Here is a 23,274-nt window from a genome sequence, read left to right on the forward strand (position 1 = left end):
TCAGTGATTTCAGAAATGTGGGACCCTCCTGTGAGGGACTCACTATTTCTGACTAACACAGTTGGAGACAGGACTTGAGGGGTCCTGTTCTCCCTATTTAGGACTGGAGGAGGGACATTGGCCTCCAAGTCACTAATTTCTTCCTCTGTGATGTCATCATCAGAGGGGTTGGCTTTTTCAAACTCTGCCAACAGCTCCTGGAGCTGAATTTTGGTAGGTCTGGAGCCAATGGTTATTTTCTTTATATTACAGAGAGACCTTAGCTCCCTCATCTTAAGATGGAGGTAAGGTGTGGTGTCGAGTTCCACCACATTCATCTCTGTATCAGACATTATTTTGCTAAAAGTTGGAAGACTTTTTAAAGAATCTAAAACTGTTTCTAGAATCTAATTTCAAACCTTTAACAAACTTTTAAACTCTAAAAGACAATGCTAAACAGGGACTTAACACCCAAGGCCCTAGCAGGACTTTTAAGAATTTAGAAAAATTTCAAATTGCAAAAATGAATTTCTAATGACAATTTTGGAATTTGTCGTGTGATCAGGTATTGCCTGAGTAGTCCAGCAAATGCAAAGTCTTGTACCCCACCGCTGATCCACCAATGTAGGAAGTTGGCTCTGTATGTGCTATTTCAAAGTAAGGAATAGCATGCACAGAGTCCAAGGGTTCCCCTTAGAGGTAAGATAGTGGCAAAAAGAGATAATACTAATGCTCTATTTTGTGGTAGTGTGGTCGAGCAGTAGGCTTATCCAAGGAGTAGTGTTAAGCATTTGTTGTACATACACATAGACAATAAATGAGGTACACACACTCAGAGACAAATCCAGCCAATAGGTTTTTATATAGAAAAATATCTTTTCTTAGTTTATTTTAAGAACCACAGGTTCAAATTCTACATGTAATATCTCATTCGAAAGGTATTGCAGGTAAGTACTTTAGGAACTTCAAATCATCAAAATTGCATGTGTACTTTTCAAGTTATTCACAAATAGCTGTTTTAAAAGTGGACACTTAGTGCAATTTTCACAGTTCCTAGGGGAGGTAAGTATTTGTTAGGTTAACCAGGTAAGTAAGACACTTACAGGGCTTAGTTCTTGGTCCAAGGTAGCCCACCGTTGGGGGTTCAGAGCAACCCCAAAGTCACCACACCAGCAGCTCAGGGCCGGTCAGGTGCAGAGTTCAAAGTGGTGCCCAAAACGCATAGGCTAGAATGGAGAGGAGGGGGTGCCCCGGTTCCGGTCTGCTTGCAGGTAAGTACCCGCGTCTTCGGAGGGCAGACCAGGGGGGTTTTGTAGGGCACCGGGGGGGACACAAGTCCACACAGAAATTTCACCCTCAGCGGCGCGGGGGCGGCCGGGTGCAGTGTAGAAACAAGCGTCGGGTTCGCAATGTTAGTCTATGAGAGATCTCGGGATCTCTTCAGCGCTGCAGGCAGGCAAGGGGGGGGTTCCTCGGGGAAACCTCCACTTGGGCAAGGGAGAGGGACTCCTGGGGGTCACTTCTCCAGTGAAAGTCCGGTCCTTCAGGTCCTGGGGGCTGCGGGTGCAGGGTCTCTCCCAGGCGTCGGGACTTTAGGTTCAAAGAGTCGCGGTCAGGGGAAGCCTCGGGATTCCCTCTGCAGGCGGCGCTGTGGGGGCTCAGGGGGGACAGGTTTTGGTACTCACAGTATCAGAGTAGTCCTGGGGTCCCTCCTGAGGTGTTGGATCGCCACCAGCCGAGTCGGGGTCGCCGGGTGCAGTGTTGCAAGTCTCACGCTTCTTGCGGGGAGCTTGCAGGGTTCTTTAAAGCTGCTGGAAACAAAGTTGCAGCTTTTCTTGGAGCAGGTCCGCTGTCCTCGGGAGTTTCTTGTCTTTTCGAAGCAGGGGCAGTCCTCAGAGGATGTCGAGGTCGCTGGTCCCTTTGGAAGGCGTCGCTGGAGCAGGATCTTTGGAAGGCAGGAGACAGGCCGGTGAGTTTCTGGAGCCAAGGCAGTTGTCGTCTTCTGGTCTTCCGCTGCAGGGGTTTTCAGCTGGGCAGTCCTTCTTCTTGTAGTTGCAGGAATCTAATTTTCTAGGGTTCAGGGTAGCCCTTAAATACTAAATTTAAGGGCGTGTTTAGGTCTGGGGGGTTAGTAGCCAATGGCTACTAGCCCTGAGGGTGGGTACACCCTCTTTGTGCCTCCTCCCAAGGGGAGGGGGTCACAATCCTAACCCTATTGGGGGAATCCTCCATCTGCAAGATGGAGGATTTCTAAAAGTTAGAGTCACTTCAGCTCAGGACACCTTAGGGGCTGTCCTGACTGGTCAGTGACTCCTCCTTGTTTTTCTCATTATCTTCTCCGGCCTTGCTGCCAAAAGTGGGGCCTGGCCGGAGGGGGCGGGCAACTCCACTAGCTGGAGTGTCCTGCTGGGTTGGCACAAAGGAGGTGAGCCTTTGAGGCTCACCGCCAGGTGTGACAATTCCTGCCTGGGGGAGGTGTTAGCATCTCCACCCAGTGCAGGCTTTGTTACTGGCCTCAGAGTGACAAAGGCAATCTCCCCATGGGGCCAGCAACATGTCTCGGTTTGTGGCAGGCTGCTAAAACTAGTCAGCCTACACAGATAGTCGGTTAAGTTTCAGGGGGCACCTCTAAGGTGCCCTCTGTGGTGTATTTTACAATAAAATGTACACTGGCATCAGTGTGCATTTATTGTGCTGAGAAGTTTGATACCAAACTTCCCAGTTTTCAGTGTAGCCATTATGGTGCTGTGGAGTTCGTGTTTGACAAACTCCCAGACCATATACTCTTATGGCTACCCTGCACTTACAATGTCTAAGGTTTTGTTTAGACACTGTAGGGGTACCATGCTCATGCACTGGTACCCTCACCTATGGTATAGTGCACCCTGCCTTAGGGCTGTAAGGCCTGCTAGAGGGGTGTCTTACCTATACTGCATAGGCAGTGAGAGGCTGGCATGGCACCCTGAGGGGAGTGCCATGTCGACTTACTCGTTTTGTCCTCACTAGCACACACAAGCTGGCAAGCAGTGTGTCTGTGCTGAGTGAGAGGTCTCCAGGGTGGCATAAGACATGCTGCAGCCCTTAGAGACCTTCCTTGGCATCAGGGCCCTTGGTACTAGAAGTACCAGTTACAAGGGACTTATCTGGATGCCAGGGTCTGCCAATTGTGGATACAAAAGTACAGGTTAGGGAAAGAACACTGGTGCTGGGGCCTGGTTAGCAGGCCTCAGCACACTTTCAATTGTAAACATAGCATCACCAAAGGCAAAAAGTCAGGGGGCAACCATGCCAAGGAGGCATTTCCTTACACACATTAAGTAGTCATTCCATCACTGTGCCTCTGAAGGGAGAAACGTCAACAAACAACTTAGAGGAAGGGTGCGCCTGCGCCCGATAGACCTCGATATGGCTGTTGCCTGTTTGTGGGGATGCCCAGTTCTTCTTAAGGCATAGCGTGTCGCCTGTTTCAACCCCTACTGCAGTGACCATGGCGCCGGGCAGCAGTCCCCGCCGGGCAGCAGGTCACATAGGAAATTTGGGTAAATGAGGAGCTGGAGGGCAGCAGGACTTGATTGAGCAAGGCAGCCATCTTGTATGAAAGGGGGAAGCAGGTATGTTTCCAACACTCTAGTGGGAGTAAAGATGACTTTTACAACCGCTAGCCATAAAAATGAAAATTAAAACAGTTGACATAAGTGGGCGCCATGACCGTGAGCGTGAAGGAGAGACACAAAAGAAACAAGAAGTTAGCTCGTAGTCAAACGTATCAGCAAATGTGCAATTATCCATGTAACAGGGTCCGTGTCCAAGGCGGTAACCAAACTGCCCCAAAGAGGGACAGACGTAAAACATTTACCAATGTCATCAAAGGATTTTTGAAAGGCAAGCCCACGAACGAGTGAAAGTGATGTGTGGTTAAAAGCCCACATAGATACCAACACGTCGGAAAAGCAGTGCTTGCATGCTGCTATGCTCAATCTAAAATGGGATACTTGAGGTGGAGTACAATGCAGGATTTGCATAGCCTAATGAGCAACCAACATATAATTAAAACCCTTCTTTACAGTATCCTGCAACTTGTTGATCTTGTGCTGTAATGAAAACAGATGTTTGACCACTGACTTTGTGTTGCGCCACTTTGCATATTAGTTGTTCAGTGTTCACCAGTTGCAGATTACATTTTGCATTCAGTTTAGCTGCATATTGGCTTTATCGTGGCGTTAGACATTGCAGTTGAGCTGTGTTTTTCCACATGGTAAACTAAGCTTGTTTTTTCGTTTTTCCTTCTCACCGAACACAAACAGTTCATGATAAGAAAGTACATATTTTTTTTGTTTTCTTCAGTGCAGGGAACAGTTCGGCCATGGGAGGAGAGCCTTGAAAGGCTGGCCAGTTTTCAACATTTTTCTTCCAACTCTGACCTACAGTAGCCAGCATGTGTGAATATTTCCATCTGACGGGGGGGGAGCTTCTAAAAGGCTCTTTCCATGGTTGTTTAAGCTATAAAATAGGTGGCCCTGCTTAGTAGCAAGGGAATTTCCAAGACCTCAGTCAGGATTGGACGTCAAATGCCTGACACTTGTCACTTGAAGGTGGATATCTCTTTCTCGCAGTTCAATTGTGTCATCTTCTTGCTGGCATGAGAAAGATGAAGAGCTTGGTAGGCCCTACAGTGATTAATTTTTACTTTATTCTTTGCTTTGCAATTATGCTATAATATAATCACACGTATTTGCTGTGTACATTGCAGTTGAGAATCATTTTGATATATTTTCCTTTCATTACTGTGACTATTTTTAAACGTGTGCTTTCGACCTACTAATCTCTTTTTAGGAACCTCGTGGTGAAGTAATAATAAATGTCTTCTTTGAACTAAGAAGTGCATTCCAGAGATTTTTGTCAGCTCGGTCATTGGTGAAAGCAAAACATGTGCCTACTCAGAATATTTTTGTTTGGGTTTCTAACTTCTTGTGTCCTGCAGTTTCACAATAAAATAGACACACCTGGAACAGTCCGTCATGGTGAATATTGATCACTGTGCTTATTCTGCTGTTTGTGCTGCTCAAAGTGTTAAGGAAATGTCCTCACCACCCACTTTTCATTGCTCTAGAAATAAATAATAATTATTTGCTGTTCAGAGAATTGTTTTCTTTAAAAAGTTATCTTAAGCGTTTAAGGGATTTGATTGACAGTTATGAGGATCCTAGAAGAGTGCTCATGTCATGCACAAGAATAAGATTTCACTGTCACTACTGCCATTATGATTATCATTGTTTCTATTCAGATATCTACGTAAAAAAACTATTGTTTCCACCAGGGCATAGAAGACACAATTATTGATTTACTTTTTCTCAAGCATGCTCTTTTCTCTTATCTTGTACTTGTAAGCCTGTGCTTTGGAAAGATGTTAGCTGAAAGCGCATACAAGAGTTGAAGTGTCCAACCTTGCTGTTTGTGCTGGGCTGGAGGTCGAAATTGTTGTTGAAGAGATATTCTGGGTTGCATTTATGTTCATGTTTAGTAATTGTACGTGTTGTCAGTCAAAGAGTTTGCTATAGGTTTTAGTGCTTTCACTTGTGTGCAACCTCTGTTTGCTCCTGCAAGGACTAAAGTCACAAAAGAATAAATGTATTGTTAGCTGCTTTTGGAAACCAAAAGGATCTGTTCACATAAATTGATACGCCTATAATTTCTAGTTACTTTTGGTTTTCCAATATACTGCTTGATTTCAAGAAATGGTTATGAAATAAGGCATGCTTTCTTAATTTAGTGCATGGATAATTATTGCTTATGTTTAATATCAAAGGTATGTGAATGGTCATGCGAAAAAACATTATGAGGATGCACAGAATCCTTCACCCAGCCCAAAGAAAATGGACAGACCAGAAAAAGACAGATTGCAGCATACAGTCTGCATGGACTGCAGTAGTTACAGTACATTCTGGTAAGTTATATATGTAGTACTTGTGATGCTTTTCCAACCATTTATTTCAAATCCATAGACTGGTTAAAAAAAATCCCATTTTCCCAAAACACCAGCCCACCTCTGCCAATAGTACATTTGCATATTTATGGAGCACACTGTATACCACAATTGGCATTTTGGCACTAGATTGATCACCCCTGGGATCTGAAAGGAGAACGTGTCACTAGTTTGCAACAAAACTCAAAAAAACTGCTTTTTCAGTAACTTTCTAAAGGCTAAGTCATCTTCCATAAGCCCCACTGAAAGAGGAAGAGGGTTCCGTTAAACCATTATCGCATATGAGAAGACGTGGGTGCCCCTTTTGCTTTTGTAAATCTTAGGCGTGGCTGATCTTGAAACCCATCATGGATTGCAAAGGGGGTGATAAGAAGTAATTACTGTATTTTGAGTGAAAGAGGGAGTGCTACCATAGATACCTTTGTGACCGATATTCAAGCTTTTGAATTTAACACGCTTGCCACTAGGCATCCAATGTAAGTGTATGTAAAAATCCAGTGTGATACTTCTACAAATATTCTGGTTGCCAGATTTTGTATGAATTGCACATCTTGAATCTGGTATTTTGGCAATGCTAGTTATAGTACATTACTGTAGTCCAAATGTGAACCTGTAATTGCCCAGATGACCATAAATCGGTGTCCCATGGAGAAAATAATACTATAATCTTCCTCAGTGATTACAAGTGAAAGAAATGAGAGCAGCAGATCTGTTATTTAAGCCAAGCTTATTTCCAAAAATATATTCTAGGATGCACATTTTGTCAACCAGTGGAAGAGAATTCCTAAATAGAGTTTCTCCACCAGTAACCCAACAATAAATACTGATAGTACCTGAAATTCAAGTTAAAATGTTTTGATCATCTTGAGTTTCTGAATTTCTTTAGAATGTAAAAAAAATGCATTAATAATCCTACTTTGATAGACTGATTTGCTTGAGTTTCTGATTCGCTTTAAGGGGTGGGAATCTGTGGTTTCTTTGCAAGTTGAGGCCTTTTGTTCCATCATAGATCCTCTTCTGATGAAAACGGATAATTGAGTTGTAATAGAAAGGGGTGATTGAATTATGCTTTATACGTCCTGGAAAGCTTTGTTTATTTTTGCATAGGATAACAAGCGACCAGCTTTCAATTAAAGGCAATTCCTTACAGTGTCCTGCAATTTCCTGAACTTGTGCCAACTCTGAGTATTTTTGTTTGTAATTCTAATTTCTGGCATGTTCGTGGGACATACAAATCTATTGAATTCATTTGTGTAACGTCCCCTTTTCCATCTATTCTCAAGATTAATTGTGTATCATCGACTTGTATGATGGGACCTCTTGCTTAAAGGAGCTGATCAGTTTGATCAAAGGTGCCCCATAGATGTTGAAGAATACTGGTCAAAGTTATAAGCCCTGGGGATACCTCATAGGTAATAATTTAAAAGTTAGATGGAAAAGGTGAAGTTTGTAACATCTGGCTGCTCCTCTGTAGAGAAGACATGAGTCATTTAAATGCCTTGCTTCTAAAACCTGCCTCAGTGAATCAAATGGAGAGGACGGATGACGCACCATAACAAATTACTCTAATGAATCCATTTGGATGAGGGTGGCAACAGCCCTGCATCGCCTGTAGCTGATGCGTCACAGATACCAATGCTATCTTAACGCAATGGTATGCTCATAAACTCACCTATTCCTTTCCATAGAGCGTTGCTCTTCTGAAGAGTTTTAGTGAAGAAATTCAGTGTTGTTTTCCTGAATGCAGGAACTGTGGCTTTGTTAAAGGGAAACCATATTTATAAGAAAAGCAATGATGGGAGCAACGATTTAAATATTAATGTAAAATAACTTATCTGGAAAGAGTCTAAAGAAAATCTGGACTTAATGAGCCTACTCGGTCAAAGTATAACTTCCGGGTACACAGGAAGAAATCTTATAAGTTGGGGCTGATCGGTTTCAGAGGTCCTAGAATTCTTGGTTTCCGTAATAACTGTAGGATTCCGTTTGGTAATCACACTGAGCTTTGTGTGAATCATATAAATCTTAGATAGTGCCTCATAAGATTCTTGTGAGGAAGTATTTAAATTGCTACAGGCTTTGGGGTTGGCCAGTTCTCTCACAAGTTTAACCATTTCTAGAGTATCATTTAAAATCAGAGTTCTTGAATATTATTTAAATATTACCTTTTATAGCATTTTAAATCTGCAAACTGAAAAGTGCCTTCCATTCCTGTATCTACAGCAGTCATCCGTTACTCAAGCAAGGTGTAGTCTCAGAGCCTATGCGTCTGCGTTACCTTACAGTTCATTTTACCATATCATCACTTCCAAGTGTTGAAGTTTAAAAGTGTTATGTTTTCTAGAACCATTTGTGTGGTTCAGTCAAATGGGGATCAAGAAGGAGATTTTAGGCATCCCTTTCCTTCTTCCTACACTGGAGTTCGTAGCCTATTGGTGTCTGTGCTTTACAAATAACATAAATAATAAATATAGATCTATAAATGAGGAATGGAGGATGTATGTGGATATTTACCAAATATGCAGCATGCCTAATCATTTGTAAGGCAAACTCTTTTGGTCACATTTATCAGGTAGCAGTCAAAATCTCAGACTTGCCATTATGTAAACTGTGCGTTTATTGGACTGTGTATAATTACTTTTAGTCCTGTTGACCACTAAATTAAAGGTGTGTATCACGTTGATGGAAAGTATATTAGCCCTGTATGGAAACTAAGCACTTGGATTAGAACCACCCAGTGGTGATAGGCATCTTTTTGCACTGTAACATTTATGGCATGTTTTGAGGTTGCTAAACTTTATACCTTTACTAATTTCATTTGTTTCTCACCTTTGCAGTATCTTATCACTGCAGAAGAGTGTTGTAAGGAAATGCCTCCTTGGCATGGTTACCCTCTGACTTTTTGCCTTTGCTGATGCTAAGTTTTGATTTGAAAGTGTGCTGAGGCCTGCTAACCAGGCCCCAGCACCAGTGTTCTTTCCCTAACCTGTACTTTTGTTTCCACAATTGGCACACCCTGGCCTCCAGGTAAGTCCCTTGTAACTGGTACCCCTGGTACCAAGGGCCCTGATGCCAGGGAAGGTCTCTAAGGGCTGCAGCATGTCTTATGCCACCCTGGGGACCCCTCACTCAGCACAGACACACTGCTTGCCAGCTTGTGTGGGCTAGTGGGGATAAAACGAGTAAGTCGATATGGCACTCCCCTCAGGGTGCCATGCCAACCTCACACTGCCTATGCAGTATAGATAAGTCACCCCTCTAGCAGGCCTTACAGCCCTAAGGCAGGGTGCACTATACCATAGGTGAGGGCATAAGTGCATGAGCACTGTGCCCCTACAGTGTCTAAGCAAAACCTTAGGCATTGTAAGTGCAGGGTAACCATAAGAGTATATGGTCTGGGAGTCTGTCATGCACGAACTCCACAGCACCATAATGGCTACACTGAAAACTGTGAAGTTTGGTATCAAACTTGTCAGCACAATAAATGCACACTGATGCCAGTGTACATTTTATTGTAACATACACCCCAGAGGGAACCTTTAGAGGTGCCCCCTGAAACCTTAACCGACTACCCGTGTAGGCTGACTGGTTTTAGCAGCCTGCCACACACCAGACATGTTGCTGGCCACATGGGGAGAGTGCCTTTGTCACTCTGTGGCTAGTAACAAAGCCTGTACTGGGTGGAGATGCTTATCACCTCCCCCTGCAGGAACTGTAACACCTGGCGGTGAGCCTCAAAGGCTCACCCCCTTTGTTACAGCACCCCAGGGCACTCCAGCTAGTGGAGTTGCCCGCCCCCTCCGGCCACGGCCCCACTTTTGGCGGCAAGGCCGGAGGAGATAATGAGAAAAACAAGGAGGAGTCACTGGCCAGTCAGGACAGCCCCTAAGGTGTCCTGGGCTGAGGTGACTCTAACTTTTAGAAATCCTCCATCTTGCAGACGGAGGATTCCCCCAATAGGATCAGGGAGGAGGCACAAAGAGGGTGTAGCCATCCTCAGGGCTATTAGCCATTGGCTACTAACCCCCCAGACCTAAACACACCCCTAAATTCAGTATTTAGGGGCTCCCCAGAACCTAGGAACTCAGATTCCTGCAACCTAAGAAGAAGAGGACTGCTGAACTGAAAAACCTGCAGAGAAGACGGAGACACCAACTGCTTTGGCCCCAGCTCTACCGGCCTGTCTTCCCCCCCCCCCCTTCTGAAGACACTGCTCCAGCGATGCATTCCCAGGGTCCAGCAACCTCTGAAGCCTCAGAGGACTACCCTGCATCTAGAAGGACCAGGAACTCCTGAGGACAGCGGCTCTGTTCACCAAAGACTGCAACTTTGCAACAAAGAAGCAACTTTGAAACAACACGTTTCCCGCCGGAAGCGTGAGACTTTGCACTCTGCACCCGACGCCCCCGGCTCGACTTGTGGAGAACAAACACCACAGGGAGGACTCCCCGGCGACTACGAGACCGTGAGTAGCCAGAGTTGACCCCCCTGAGCCCCCACAGCGAAGCCTGCAGAGGGAATCCCGAGGCTCCCCCTGACCGCGACTGCCTGCTTCAAAGACCCGACGCCTGGTAAAGACTCTGCACCCGCAGCCCCCAGGACCCGATGGATCCGACCTCCAGTGCAGGAGCGACCCCAGGTGGCCCTCTCCCTTGCCCAGGTGGTGGCTACCCCGAGGAGTCCCCCCTTGCCTGCCTGCATCGCTGAAGAGACCCCTTGGTCTCCCATTGAATCCTATTGCGAACCCGACGCTTGTTTGCACACTGCACCCGACCGCCCCGTGCCGCTGAGGGTGTACTTTCTGTGCAGACTTGTGTCCCCCCCGTGCCCTACAAGCCACCCCTGGTCTGCCCTCCAAAGACGCGGGTACTTACCTGCTGGGCACCCCCTTCTCCATTGAAGCCTATGCGTTTTGGGCACCACTTTGACCTCTGCACCTGACCGGCCCTGAGCTGCTGGTGTGGTAACTTTGGGGTTGCTCTGAACCCCCAACGGTGGGCTACCTTGGACCCAAACTTGAACCCATAGGTGGTTTACTTACCTGCAAAAACTAACAAACACTTACCTCCCCCAGGAACTGTTGAAAATTGCACTGTCTAGTTTTAAAATAGCTATATGTCATTTATGTGAAAACTGTATATGCTATTTTGCTAATTCAAAGTTCCTACATGAAATACCTTTCATTTGAAGTATTACTTGTAAATCTTGAACCTGTGGTTCTTAAAATAAACTAAGAAAATATATTTTTCTATACAAAAACCTATTGGCCTGGAATTGTCTCTGACTGTGTGTTCCTCATTTATTGCCTGTGTGTGTACAACAATTGCTTAACACTACCCTCTGATAAGCCTACTGCTTGACCACACTACCACAAAATAGAGCATTAGAATGATCTCTTTTTGCCACTATCTTACCTCTAAGGGGAACCCTTGGACTCTGTGCATACTATTCCTTACTTTGAAATAGTGCATACAAAGCCAACTTCCTACATTGGTGGATCAGCGGTGGGGTACAAGACTTTGCATTTGCTGGACTACTCAGCCAATACCTGATCACACGACTAAATTCCCAAAATTGTCATTAGAAACTGATTTTTGAAATTTTAGCTATTTTTCAAAAATTTTAAAAGTCCTGCTAGGGCCTTGTGTTAGTCCCTGTTAGCATTTCTTTTAGAGTTTAAAAGTTTTGTAAAAGTTTGAATTAAGTTCTAGAGATAGTTTTAGATTATTAAAAAGTATTCCAACTTTTAGAAACATAGGGGGTTATTCCAACTTTGGAGGAAGTGGTAATCCGTCCCAAAAGTGACGGTAAAGTGACGGATATACCACCAGCCGTATTACGAGTCCATTATATCCTATGGAACTCGTAGTACGGCTGGTGGTAAATCCGTCACATTTGGGACGGATTACCACCTCCTCCAAAGTTGGAATAACCCCCATAATGTCTAATGCAGAAGAGAATGTGATGGAACTTGACATCACCCCTTACCTCCATCTTAGGATGAGAGAGTTAAGGTCTCTCTGCAAATTAAAAAATATTAAAGCTGGGTTAAACCCTACCAAATTACAGCTCCAGGAGCTGTTGGCAGAGTTTGCCAGAGACAACCCCTCTGAGGATGACATCCCAGAGGAGGAAGTTAGTGATGTGGAGGAGAATTCCCCCCTCCAGTCCTAGTTAGGGAGATCAGGGCTTCTCAAACCCTGACTCCAAATGTGATAGTCAGAGATGCTGCTTCCCTCACAGGTGGGTCCAGCACCTCTGGAGTCACTGCGGATAGCCTCAGTGAAGATGACCTACTGTTAGCTAGGATGGTTAAAAGATTGGCTTTAGAGAGACAGCTCCTAGCCATAGAAAAGGAAAGACAAGAGATGGGTTTTGGTCCCATCCATGGTGGCAGCAACATAAATAGGGTCAGAGATTCTCCTGACGTTGAAAATCCCTAAAGGGATTGCAACTAAATATGAAGATGGTGATGACATCACCAAATGGTTCACAGCTTTTGAGAGGGCTTGTGCAACCTGAAAAGTAAACAGATCTCAATGGGGTGCTCTCCTTTGGGAAATGTTCACTGGAAAGTGTAGGGATAGACTCCTCACACTCTCTGGAAAAGATGCAGAATCCTATGACCTCATGAAGGCTACCCTGATTGAGGGCTTTGGATTCTCCACTGAGGAGTATAGAATTAGGTTCAGGGGGGCTCAAAAATCCTCGAGCCAGACCTGGGTTGATTTTGTTGACTACTCAGTAAAAACACTGGATGGTTGGATTCAAGGCAGTGGTGTAAATGATTATGATGGGCTGTACAATTTATTTGTGAAAGAACACCTGTTAAGTAATTGTTCAAATGATAAACTGCATCAGCATCTGGTAGACCTAGGACCAATTTCTCCCCAAGAACTGGGAAAGAAGGCGGACCATTGGGTCAAGACTAGGGTGACCAAGACTTCCACAGGGGGTGACCAAAAGAAAGGAGTCACAAAGCCTCCCCAGGGGAAGAGTGTTGAGACATCCAAAGGGAAAAATAGTAAAGAGTCTTCTACAGGCCCCCAAAAACCTGCACAGGAGGGTGGGCCCAGAGCCTCTTCACAATCCAATTTTGGGTACAAGGGTAAAAACTTTGATCCCAAAAAGGCCTGGTGTCGTAGCTGTAATCAACCTGGAGACAAGGCCTGTCCCAAGAAAGGTTCCACTTCTAACTCTACTGGAATGGCCAGTCTCCAAGTGGGATCAACAGTGTGCCCAGAGCAAATCAGGTGTCACACTGAAGCTACATTAGTCTCTGAGGGTGGGGTGGATTTAGCCACACTGGCTGCCTGCCCCCCTAGCATGCAAAAATACAGGCAGCAGCTCTTAATTAATGGGGCAAGTGTAGAAGGCCTGAGGGATACAGGTGCCAGTGTCACCATGGTGACAGAGAAACTGGTTTCCCCTGGTCAATACCTGGCTGGACAAACTTATCCAGTCACCAACGCTGACAATCAGACTAAAGTACATCCCATGGCTATGGTAACTGTAGAGTGGGGAGGGGTCAATGGCCTGAAACAGGTGGTGGTTTCCTCAAATATCCCTGTAGACTGTTTGCTTGGAAATGACCTGGAGTCCTCAGCATGGGCTGAGGTAGAACTGAAAACCCATGCAGCCATGCTGGGTATCCCTGAACTGGGGTGTGTCAAGACAAGGGCACAGTGCATGGCTCAGGGTGAAAAAGTAGGGTTGGAGCCTGGAAAAAGGGCTCAACCCACCAAGAGAAAAGGAAAGAAGACTGGGGAACCAGCTTCCACACAGCAAGAAAAAGAGAACCTCTCTTCCCAGGAAGAAGTTCTGCCCTCTGAGGGAACTGAGCCTCTGGAGTTAGATTCTTATCAGGTTGAGCTCCTAGGCCCAGGGGGACCCTCAAGGGAGCAGTTGTGTAAGGGGCAAGAAACCTGTCCCTCTCTTGAAGGCCTTAGGCAGCAAGCTGCTGAGGAGTCCAATGGCAAGAAAACAGGAACACATAGGGTCTATTGGGAAGATGGACTCCTTTACACTGAGGCAAGATATCCCACACCTGGTGCCACTAGGAGAGTGGTAGTGCCTCAGGAGTTTAGGGAGTTCATTCTGACCTTAGCCCATCATATTCATCTTGCTGGGCATTTGGGACAGAACAAGACTTGGGAGAGACTAGTCAACCACTTCTATAGGCCCAACATGTCCCAGAAGGTCAAGGAGTTTTGTGTCTCCTGTGCCACCTGTCAAGCCAGTGGTAAGACAGGTGGGCACCCAAAGGCCCCCCTCATTCCACTTCCAGTGATGGGGGTCCCCTTTGAAAGAGTGGGTATGGACATAGTGGGTCCACTTGAACCTCCCACAGCCTCAGGGAACCTATACATACTTGTAGTAGTGGATTATGCTACTAGATACCCTGAAGTAATTCCCCTTAGGTCGACTACTGCCCCTTCAGTAGCCAAGGCACTCATTGGTATTTTTACCAGAGTGGGTTTTCCTAAGGAGGTGGTGTCTGACAGAGGTACCAACTTTATGTCAGCATACCTGAAGCACATGTGGAATGAGTGTGGGGTGACTTACAAATTCACCACACCATACCATCCACAAACCAATGGTCTTGTTGAAAGATTTAACAAAACATTGAAAGGCATGATCATGGGGCTCCCTGAAAAGCTGAAAAGGAGATGGGATGTCCTCTTGCCATGTCTGCTTTTCGGCTACAGAGAGGTGCCTCAGAAGGGAGTAGGGTTTTCCCCCTTTGAACTTCTGTTTGGCCATCCTGTAAGGGGACCACTAGCTCTTGTGAAAGAAGGCTGGGAGAGACCTCTTCATGAGCCTAAGCAAGCTATAGTGGACTATGTACTAGGCATACGTTCAAGGATGGCAGAGTACATGGAAAAGGCAAGTAAAAACCTTGAGGCCAGCCAACTGCTCCAGAAGTTTTGGTATGACCGAAAGGCTGCAATGGTTGAATTTCAACCAGGGCAGAAAGTCTGGGTTCTGGAGCCTGTGGCTCCCAGGGCACTTCAGGCCAGATGGAGTGGCCTTTACCCAGTGCTAAAAAAGAAGAGTCAGGTCACCTACCTGGTGGACCTAGGCACTAGCAGGACCCCCAAGAGGGTGATCCATGTGAACCGCCTCAAGCTCTTCCATGATAGGGCAGATGTGAATCTGTTGGTAACAGATGAGGACCAGGAAGCTAAGAGAGAACCTCTCCCTGATCTCCTCTCCACAGACCCTAAAGATGGCTCAGTAGATGGAGTGATCTATTCAGACACCCTCTCTGGCCAACAGCAATCTGACTGTAGGAAGGTCCTACAACAGTTTGCTGAGCTCTTTTCCCTAACCCCTGGTCAGACACACCTGTCTACCCATGATGTGGACACAGGAGACAGCATGCCTGTCAAAAACAAAATATTCAGACAGTCTGACCAAGTTAAGGGAAGCATCAAGGTGGAAGTCCACAAGATGCTGGAATTGGGAGTCATTGAGCACTCTGACAGCCCCTGGGCTAGCCCAGTGGTCTTAGTCCCCAAACCTCACACCGAAGATGGAAAGAGAGAGATGAGGTTTTGTGTGGACTACAGAGGACTTAATTCTGTCACCAAGACAGATGCCCATCCCATTCCAAGGGCAGATGAAATAATTGACAAACTAGGTGCTGCCAAATACTTGAGTACCTTTGACTTGACAGCTGGGTACCGGCAAATCAAAATGGCACCAGGAGCAAAAGAAAAGACAGCATTCTCCACACCTGATGGGCATTATCAGTTTACTGTTATGCCCTTTAGTTTAAAGAATGCCCCTGCCACCTTCCAAAGGTTGGTGAATCAAGTCCTTGCTGGCTTGGAGTCCTATAGTGCAGCTTATCTTGACGATATTGCTGTCTTTAGCTCCAGCTGGCAGGATCACCTGGTCCACCTGAAGAAGGTTTTGAAGGCTCTGCAATCAACAGGCCTCTCCATCAAGGCATCCAAATGCCAGATAGGGCAGGGAACTGTGGTTTACTTGGGTCACCTTGTAGGTGGAGGCCAAGTTCAGCCACTCCAGCCTAAGGTCCAGACTATTCTGGACTGGGCAGCTCCAAAAACCCAGACTCAAGTCAGGGCATTCCTTGGCTTGACTGGGTACTACAGGAGGTTTGTGAAGGGATATGGATCCATAGTGACAGCCCTCACAGAACCTACCTCCAAGAAAATGCCCAAGAAAGTAAACTGGACTGTAGAATGCCAACAGGCCTTTGACACCCTGAAACAAGCAATGTGCACAGCACCAGTTCTCAAAGCTCCAGATTACTCCAAGCAGTTCATTGTGCAGACAGATGCCTCTGAACATGGGATAGGGGCAGTTTTTTCCCGAACAAATGATGATGGCCTTGACCAGCCTGTTGCTTTCATTAGTAGGAGGTTACTCCCCAGGGAGCAGCGTTGGAGTGCCATTGAGAGGGAGGGCTTTGCTGTCGTTTGGTCCCTGAAGAAGCTGAGACCATACCTCTTTGGTACTCACTTTGTAGATCAAACTGACCACGGACCTCTCAGATGGCTGATGCAAATGAAAGGTGAAAATCCCAAACTGTTGAGGTGGTCCATCTCCCTACAGGGAATGGACTTTATAGTGGAACACAGACCTGGGACTGCCCATGCGAATGCAGATGGCCTTTCCAGGTTCTTCCACTTAGAAAATGAAGACTCTCTTGGGAAAGGTTAGTCTCATCCTCTTTCGTTGGGGGGGAGGGGGCGGGTTGTGTAAGGAAATGCCTCCTTGGCATGGTTACCCCCTGACATTTTGCCTTTGCTGATGCTAAGTTTTGATTTGAAAGTGTTCTGAGGCCTGCTAACCAGGCCCCGGCACCAGTGTTCTTTCCCTAACCTGTACTTTTGTTTCCACAATTGGCCCAACCTGGCATCCAGGTAAGTCCCTTGTAACTGGTACCCATGGTACCAAGGGCCCTGATGCCAGGGAAGGTCTCTAAGGGCTGCAGCATGTCTTATGCCACCCTGGGGACCCCTCACTCAGCACAGACACACTGCTTGCCAGCTTGTGTGTGCTAGTGGGGATAAAACGACAAGGTCGACATGGCACTCCCCTCAGGTTGCCATGCCAACCTCACACTGCCTATGGAGTATAGATAAGTCACCCCTCTAGCAGGCCTTACAGCCCTAAGGCAGGGTACACTATACCATAGGTGAGGGCATAAGTGCATGAGCACTGTGCCCCTACAGTGTCTAAGCAAAACCTTAGACATTGTAAGTGCAGGGTAACCATAAGAGTATATGGTCTGGGAGTCTGTCATGCACGAACTCCACAGCACCATAATGGCTACACTGAAAACTGTGAAGTTTGGTATTGAACTTCTCAGCACAATAAATGCACACTGATGCCAGTGTACATTGTATTGTAACATACACCCCAGAGGGCACCTTAGAGGTGCCCCCTGAAACCTTAACCGACTACCCGTGTAGGCTGACTGGTTTTAGCAGCCTGCCACACACCAGACATGTTGCTGGCCACATGGGGAGAGTGCCTTTGTCACTCTGTGGCTAGTAACAAAGCCTGTACTGGGTGGAGATGCTTATCATCTCCCCCTGCAGGAACTGTAACACCTGGCGGTGAGCCTCAAAGGCTCACCCCCTTTGTTACAGTACCCCAGGGCACTCCAGCTAGTGGAGTTGCCCGCCCCCTCCGGCCACGGCCCCACTTTTGGCGGCAAGGTCGTAGGAGATAATGAGAAAAACAAGGAGGAGTCACTGGCCAGTCAGGACAGCCCCTAAGGTGTCCTGAGCTGAGGTGACTCTAACTTTTAGAAATCCTCCATCTTGCAGATGGAGGATTCCCCCAATAGGATTAGGGATGTGCCCCCCTCCCCTCAGGGAGGAGGCACAAAGAGGGTGTAGGCACCATCCGGGCTAGTAGCCATTGGCTACTAACCCCCCAGACCTAAACACACCCCTAAATTCAGTATTTAGGGGCTCCCCAGAACCTAGGAACTCAGATTCCTGCAACCTAAGAAGAAGAGGACTGCTGAACTGAAAAACCTGCAGAGAAGACGGAGACACCAACTGCTTTGGCCCCAGCTCTACCGGCCTGTCTTCCCCCCCCCCCTTTCTGAAGACACTGCTCCAGCGACTCATTCCCCAGGGACCAGCGACCTCTGAAGCCTCAGAGGACTACCCTGCATCTAGAAGGACCAGGAACTCCTGAGGACAGCGGCTCTGTTCACCAAAGACTGCAACTTTGCAACAAAGAAGCAACTTGGAAACAACACACGTTTCCCGCCGGAAGCGTGAGACTTTGCACTCTGCACCCGACGCCCCCGGCTCGACTTGTGGAGAACAAACACCACAGGGAGGACTCCCCGGCGACTACGAGACCGTGAGTAGCCAGAGTTGACCCCCTGAGCCCCCACAGCGACGCCTGCAGAGGGAATCCCGAGGCTCCCCCTGACCGCGACTGCCTGCTTCAAAGACCCGCCGCCTGGTTAAGACTCTGCACCCGCAGCCCCCAGGACCTGAAGGATCCGACTTCCAGTGTAGGAGCGACCCCCAGGTGGCCCTCTCCCTTGCCCAGGTGGTGGCTACCCCGAGGACCCCCCCCCCCCTTGCCTGCATCGCTGAAAAGACCCCTTGGTCTCCCATTGAATCCAATTGCGAACCCAACGCTTGTTTGCACACTGCACCCAGCCGCCCCGTGCCGCTGAGGGTGTACTTTCTGTGCGGACTTGTGTCCCCCCCGGTGCCCTACAAAACCCCCCTGGTCTGCCCTCCGAAGACGCGGGTACTTACCTGCTGGCAGACTGGAACCCGGGCACCCCCTTCTCCATTGAAGCCTATGCGTTTTGGGCACCACTTTGACCTCTGCACCTGACCAGCACTGAGCTGCTGGTGTGGTAACTTTGGGGTTGCTCTGAACCCCCAACGGTGGGCTACCTTGGACCTAAACTTGAACCCCGTAGGTGGTTTACTTACCTGCAAAAACTAACAAACACTTACCTCCCCCTGGAACTGTTGAAAATTGCACTGTCTAGTTTTAAAATAGCTATATGTCATTTATGTGAAAACTGTATATGCTATTTTGCTAATTCAAAGTTCCTACATGAAATACCTTTCATTTGAAGTATTACTTGTAAATCTTGAACCTGTGGTTCCTAAAATAAACTAAGAAAATATATTTTTCTATTCAAAAACCTATTGGCCTGGAATTGTCTCTGAGTGTGTGTTCCTCATTTATTGCCTGTGTGTGTACAACAAATGCTTAACACTGCCCTCTGATAAGCCTACTGCTCGACCACACTACCACAAAATAGAGCATTAGAATGATCTCTTTTTGCCACTATCTTACCTCTAAGGGGAACCCTTGGACTCTGTGCATACTATTCCTTACTTTGAAATAGTGCATACAGAGCCAACTTTCTACAAGTGTCAAATGGGTAGCAAAGCTGCCAGCCTGCCTGTTGGGTGCAAGAGCTTTTGTGGGGCTGTCAGCAAACAGAATCTTTTGTGGGACTGCCTTTAGTGGTGGTGTCACCAAGGTGTGTGAAACGATCTGCGGTTATTCTTGACCCTAGACGATCTTTCCACCTGTGACAATTGAAGAACTAGATCATAAGACTCACCAATATAAAGGTTGTAGCTAGCAAAATGATCAACAAATGGGAAACTTAAAAAAAAAAAAACACTTCTCCTGGAATTGTTGTCCAGTGTGCAAATTATTAGTTGTATACGATAACCAAGGTTGAATATTTGGTGATGTAGAAAGGGGAAAGCTGATATAAGATCTTGAATCAAAGCAGCTGTAGAAGCTGTCAAACTAGGTGTAGAAATTTGAAAAGTGTGGAATGGGTACATTCAAGTCAAGGCTACAGCTAGATTGAGAATCAGGTCTTCATTATAACTTTGGATCTTCCAGGTTGTCTAGATGAATTGCATTAACAAATTCGACTCAGAATATATAACAGGGGTGCTGAGCAGGCTGCAGTGATTCTGCTCTATTCAAGAGGACATTTGTGGCTAGCACCCTGCATTCAGTCGGATTTGAAGGCTTGAATCTGCAATTCTCTGTGCTGCTGTTGATTTATTTGAATGCACTCAACACAAATTGTGGAAGAACGGTGAAGTAGGGGAAGTTTATTGATGCAAACAGATGGGGATTTCAGAGGGAAGTCATTGTATATCCACTTTAAACATTAAGTGATCATGTTTATTTCGGCAAAATAACACTTTCCATTAAACATACGTTCCATTTAACAGTTTCACGTAAAAGATTGTTCATTTACAAATCATCAAACAATCGTTATATCTTAAAAAGTGCTGGTACAAGCAGTGCTTATAGAAATATTCTAAAGCCACAGGTTTTACTAAGTAGCATAAGGATAGCTCAGGGTGGTCTGCCATGGGGAATGTTTGAAGGGGCATAAAAATGAATGAATGCCAACTTTCAATGAAGATAAAAACAGACTCAGGAGGAGGTGCAATTGAGTGGCTGGAACATAGTATTTATTTGTTTCATTGGGATGAATGTTGCCTTAAATACTGTAGTGTTATGTGCATATGAAAAATGTAGTCCTGGAAACGATATTAGAAAAAAGCAGGAGCCTAATCAAAAATTCTGTGACTAATTTTAGTGTATGAATTGGGGAATTACAGACAGTTAGCAGGGTATACATTTATGGGAGGTTTGTGAACTCCAGCTCCACAGGGTTAGATGGGCTTTGGCGTAATTCCTGTAACCAGAAAATACAGAAAAGGGGGGCATGTCAAAGCTCTAAGAGAATTTTAATTGGTATAAATTTAGTTTGTGTGCTAAGGTCTTATCCTGGAAACCTTTTATTGTTGAAAGCCTATGTAGCACAAGTTTGCAAAGTGTTGCATTTTACAGACTGTTGATTGAGTAAAAACAAATTGTCATTTATGCCTTTTGCAGTTATCGATGCGATGACTTTGTAGTTAATGATACCAAGCTGGGCTCGGTACAGAAGGTCAGAGAACATCTACAGAATTTGGAAAAGTAAGTTAAAATTGAGTAATGCTTCCTTGCGGTGCATACATAATTTTCTTTCTTTCTTTCTTTAAACAATAGAGACATGTTAAATGCAAACATTTTTTTAAAGGAAGCATTTCTTATGAATTACACTGATGTTTGCTGTCATTCATTTGGTTCACTTAAGCACTTTCACCAGGAAATACAACAGAACACAGGAGGAGCACCTTGCATACATCCACCACTGCCCAGATTACAGAGGCAGTGTTAGCACATCTAAAGTTAAGATTAGAATAAATGTTACGTTCTTAAGGTCCTTTTGTGCCTTACAGATATTTTTTGTCTCCTGTTACAATGCTGTGCATAATGTAGGGTGGAATGGTCTAGGGCTAGTGAGCGTGTGAGCAAATAATAGAGTCCAGAAAGACCTGTGTTCTCTAGAAACCTCCGTAGAGGTTATTGAAAATGGAGAAAATGGCTGATAAATTCTAATAATCTAAAAGACATGGAGTGATTGAATCGATTACTTTTTGTGGTTTGGTACATTCACATTCATGGATCACAATGCAGCTGCCCCTTGCTTCTGTAGGACTTCTGTAGGACTTGTAGATATTCATTACTATGCCTGTAAAGATCAGGAAAATGTAAAAATAGGAAGCAAATTTATTGGCTTTAAAAGTGGGCCTGACTATTCGCTCCATTCCCCCTGCCTGCCGAGGGCTTGGGGGATGTGAGGGCAGATGGAACATGTCCAAGGACCATTTAAATAGTTAATTCATCCATGACCTTTTACCTTTTTCACAGGCTTTGGAGGAATGTGGAGCTTCTCACACCATACCCTTGCAAAAGGAGGGTAGTATGTGCTCCTCCACGAGATCAGCAAACCTGTGACGTAACGCATTCTCCAGTTTAGCACACAGTAAAGGGGGCGACGCACTAATGATTTCTTCTCTGCCTTAGCCAATCACCGGGATGGCGAGGTGACGGGGGCACACATTTCCGTTCCCAGCATTTAGTAATGGCTAGGAGGAAAGTGTATACTCTTCAGTTTGTTCATAGGGCCAGCTGACTTCGTCCAGTGGCCACTACTCATGGGTAAAGCCGAGTATAGTCAATTGTAGCTAGTGGCCGAATCCAGTAGGGTCAAGAGAACATGCAAAAGGGTGCTATCTAAGCCATATCCAGATTGTCAGATTGTGCTGCACACGGCCAAAAATGTTTGCAGTTATTTCTGCTGGAATGAGAAAAGGCGTATGCCATTTAAAACAATTGGATTCACTGTTAAAAACCTATTAAATGTTAATGTGATGTTGCGTTAGAAGTAGTCAGATTGCACAATCAAACAAAAAAATGGTTGTTGTGACAGAAAAATTAAAAGCTCCATTAACTTCTCAAGTTAAGGTAGATGTGCAGCCCTTTCCACCATGCACTGCTCCTGATTTAGCGTATCACAAATGACATCATCCGTGATATCACATATGACGTAATCTGGGTTAGTTTTTTTTTTTTTTTTTTTTGCTGGCAACCTTGCATCATGACAACTATGCTTTAGCTTTGTCTGTGTGAGGGGTGGGCTCCACTGGATCTTGTGTGTGCAGTACAAAATGGTGGTTCCCTTTGTGCTGAGATGGTTATATCTATTTAGGATATCTGAACCTACTTTCCTTTTACCCCTTTCCAACCCGAAACATGGTGTACCAGTGAAGTAAGCATTCCATTCCTTTCTTCCACTGAAGATTGCACTGCCTGTGTGAAACACACCCACACACCTTTCTCAGTGTTAAACCAGTATTGCTTTACAGAAACGGATGCAAATCTCCAGATGGAGGCACATTGTCCTTGAACAAGTAAGAAATAGTTTGACAGTGGATAGGAAGCCCATGGGCCCATAAAATCTGATCAGCAGCAATATCTAAATACTATTCAAAATATGAAGATGCTGGCCATTCTTTTGAATGTGGCTGACCTTCACGTTGGCTCTGGCACCTGCCTTGACCAGCAGACGTGTAGAAGTATTGTAAGCATTTGTATATGGTTTATTGTCTGAACATTGAGGAGAGCCTGCACATGTGTGTGGGAGAAAAGACCACAGAACTAGGGGTAGAATCTGCCAGACTGCTCCCTTCCATCTGGGTTGCTTGTGAATGCTTGGGAAATAGTCTTGCTGCTGTTACCTGGGATAAGAAGGAACAACCCTCCTGCCTTTCAAAAAGCTGGACTACACCCAAGATTCTGTTCGCAGGAAGACTTGCATAGGGGTTAACAGACTACAAGGTCTTGTCCACCCTTCGCCCCTGGATTTCTGACAATTATGATGTTCTTGTTAAAAAAAAAAAAAAGGTTATTGGTAT

At 45.7% G+C, this 23,274-nt stretch overlaps 1 protein-coding gene across 1 annotated transcript in view; it reads left to right on the plus strand.

The window, feature by feature from the left end:
* Nucleotides 1-23,274, plus strand: part of USP3 (ubiquitin specific peptidase 3) — a 169,944-nt gene that overhangs the window by 35,996 nt on the left and 110,674 nt on the right. Inside the window, exons 3-4 of the mRNA XM_069222017.1 lie at nt 5,786-5,923; nt 20,867-20,950. Of these exons, the coding sequence (XP_069078118.1) occupies nt 5,786-5,923; nt 20,867-20,950 (222 nt within the window). The remainder of the gene's footprint in view (nt 1-5,785; nt 5,924-20,866; nt 20,951-23,274) is intronic.

The sequence above is a fragment of the Pleurodeles waltl genome, chromosome 3_1 (genome assembly GCF_031143425.1).
Source record: "Pleurodeles waltl isolate 20211129_DDA chromosome 3_1, aPleWal1.hap1.20221129, whole genome shotgun sequence".
Classification (NCBI taxonomy): Eukaryota; Metazoa; Chordata; class Amphibia; order Caudata; family Salamandridae; genus Pleurodeles; species Pleurodeles waltl.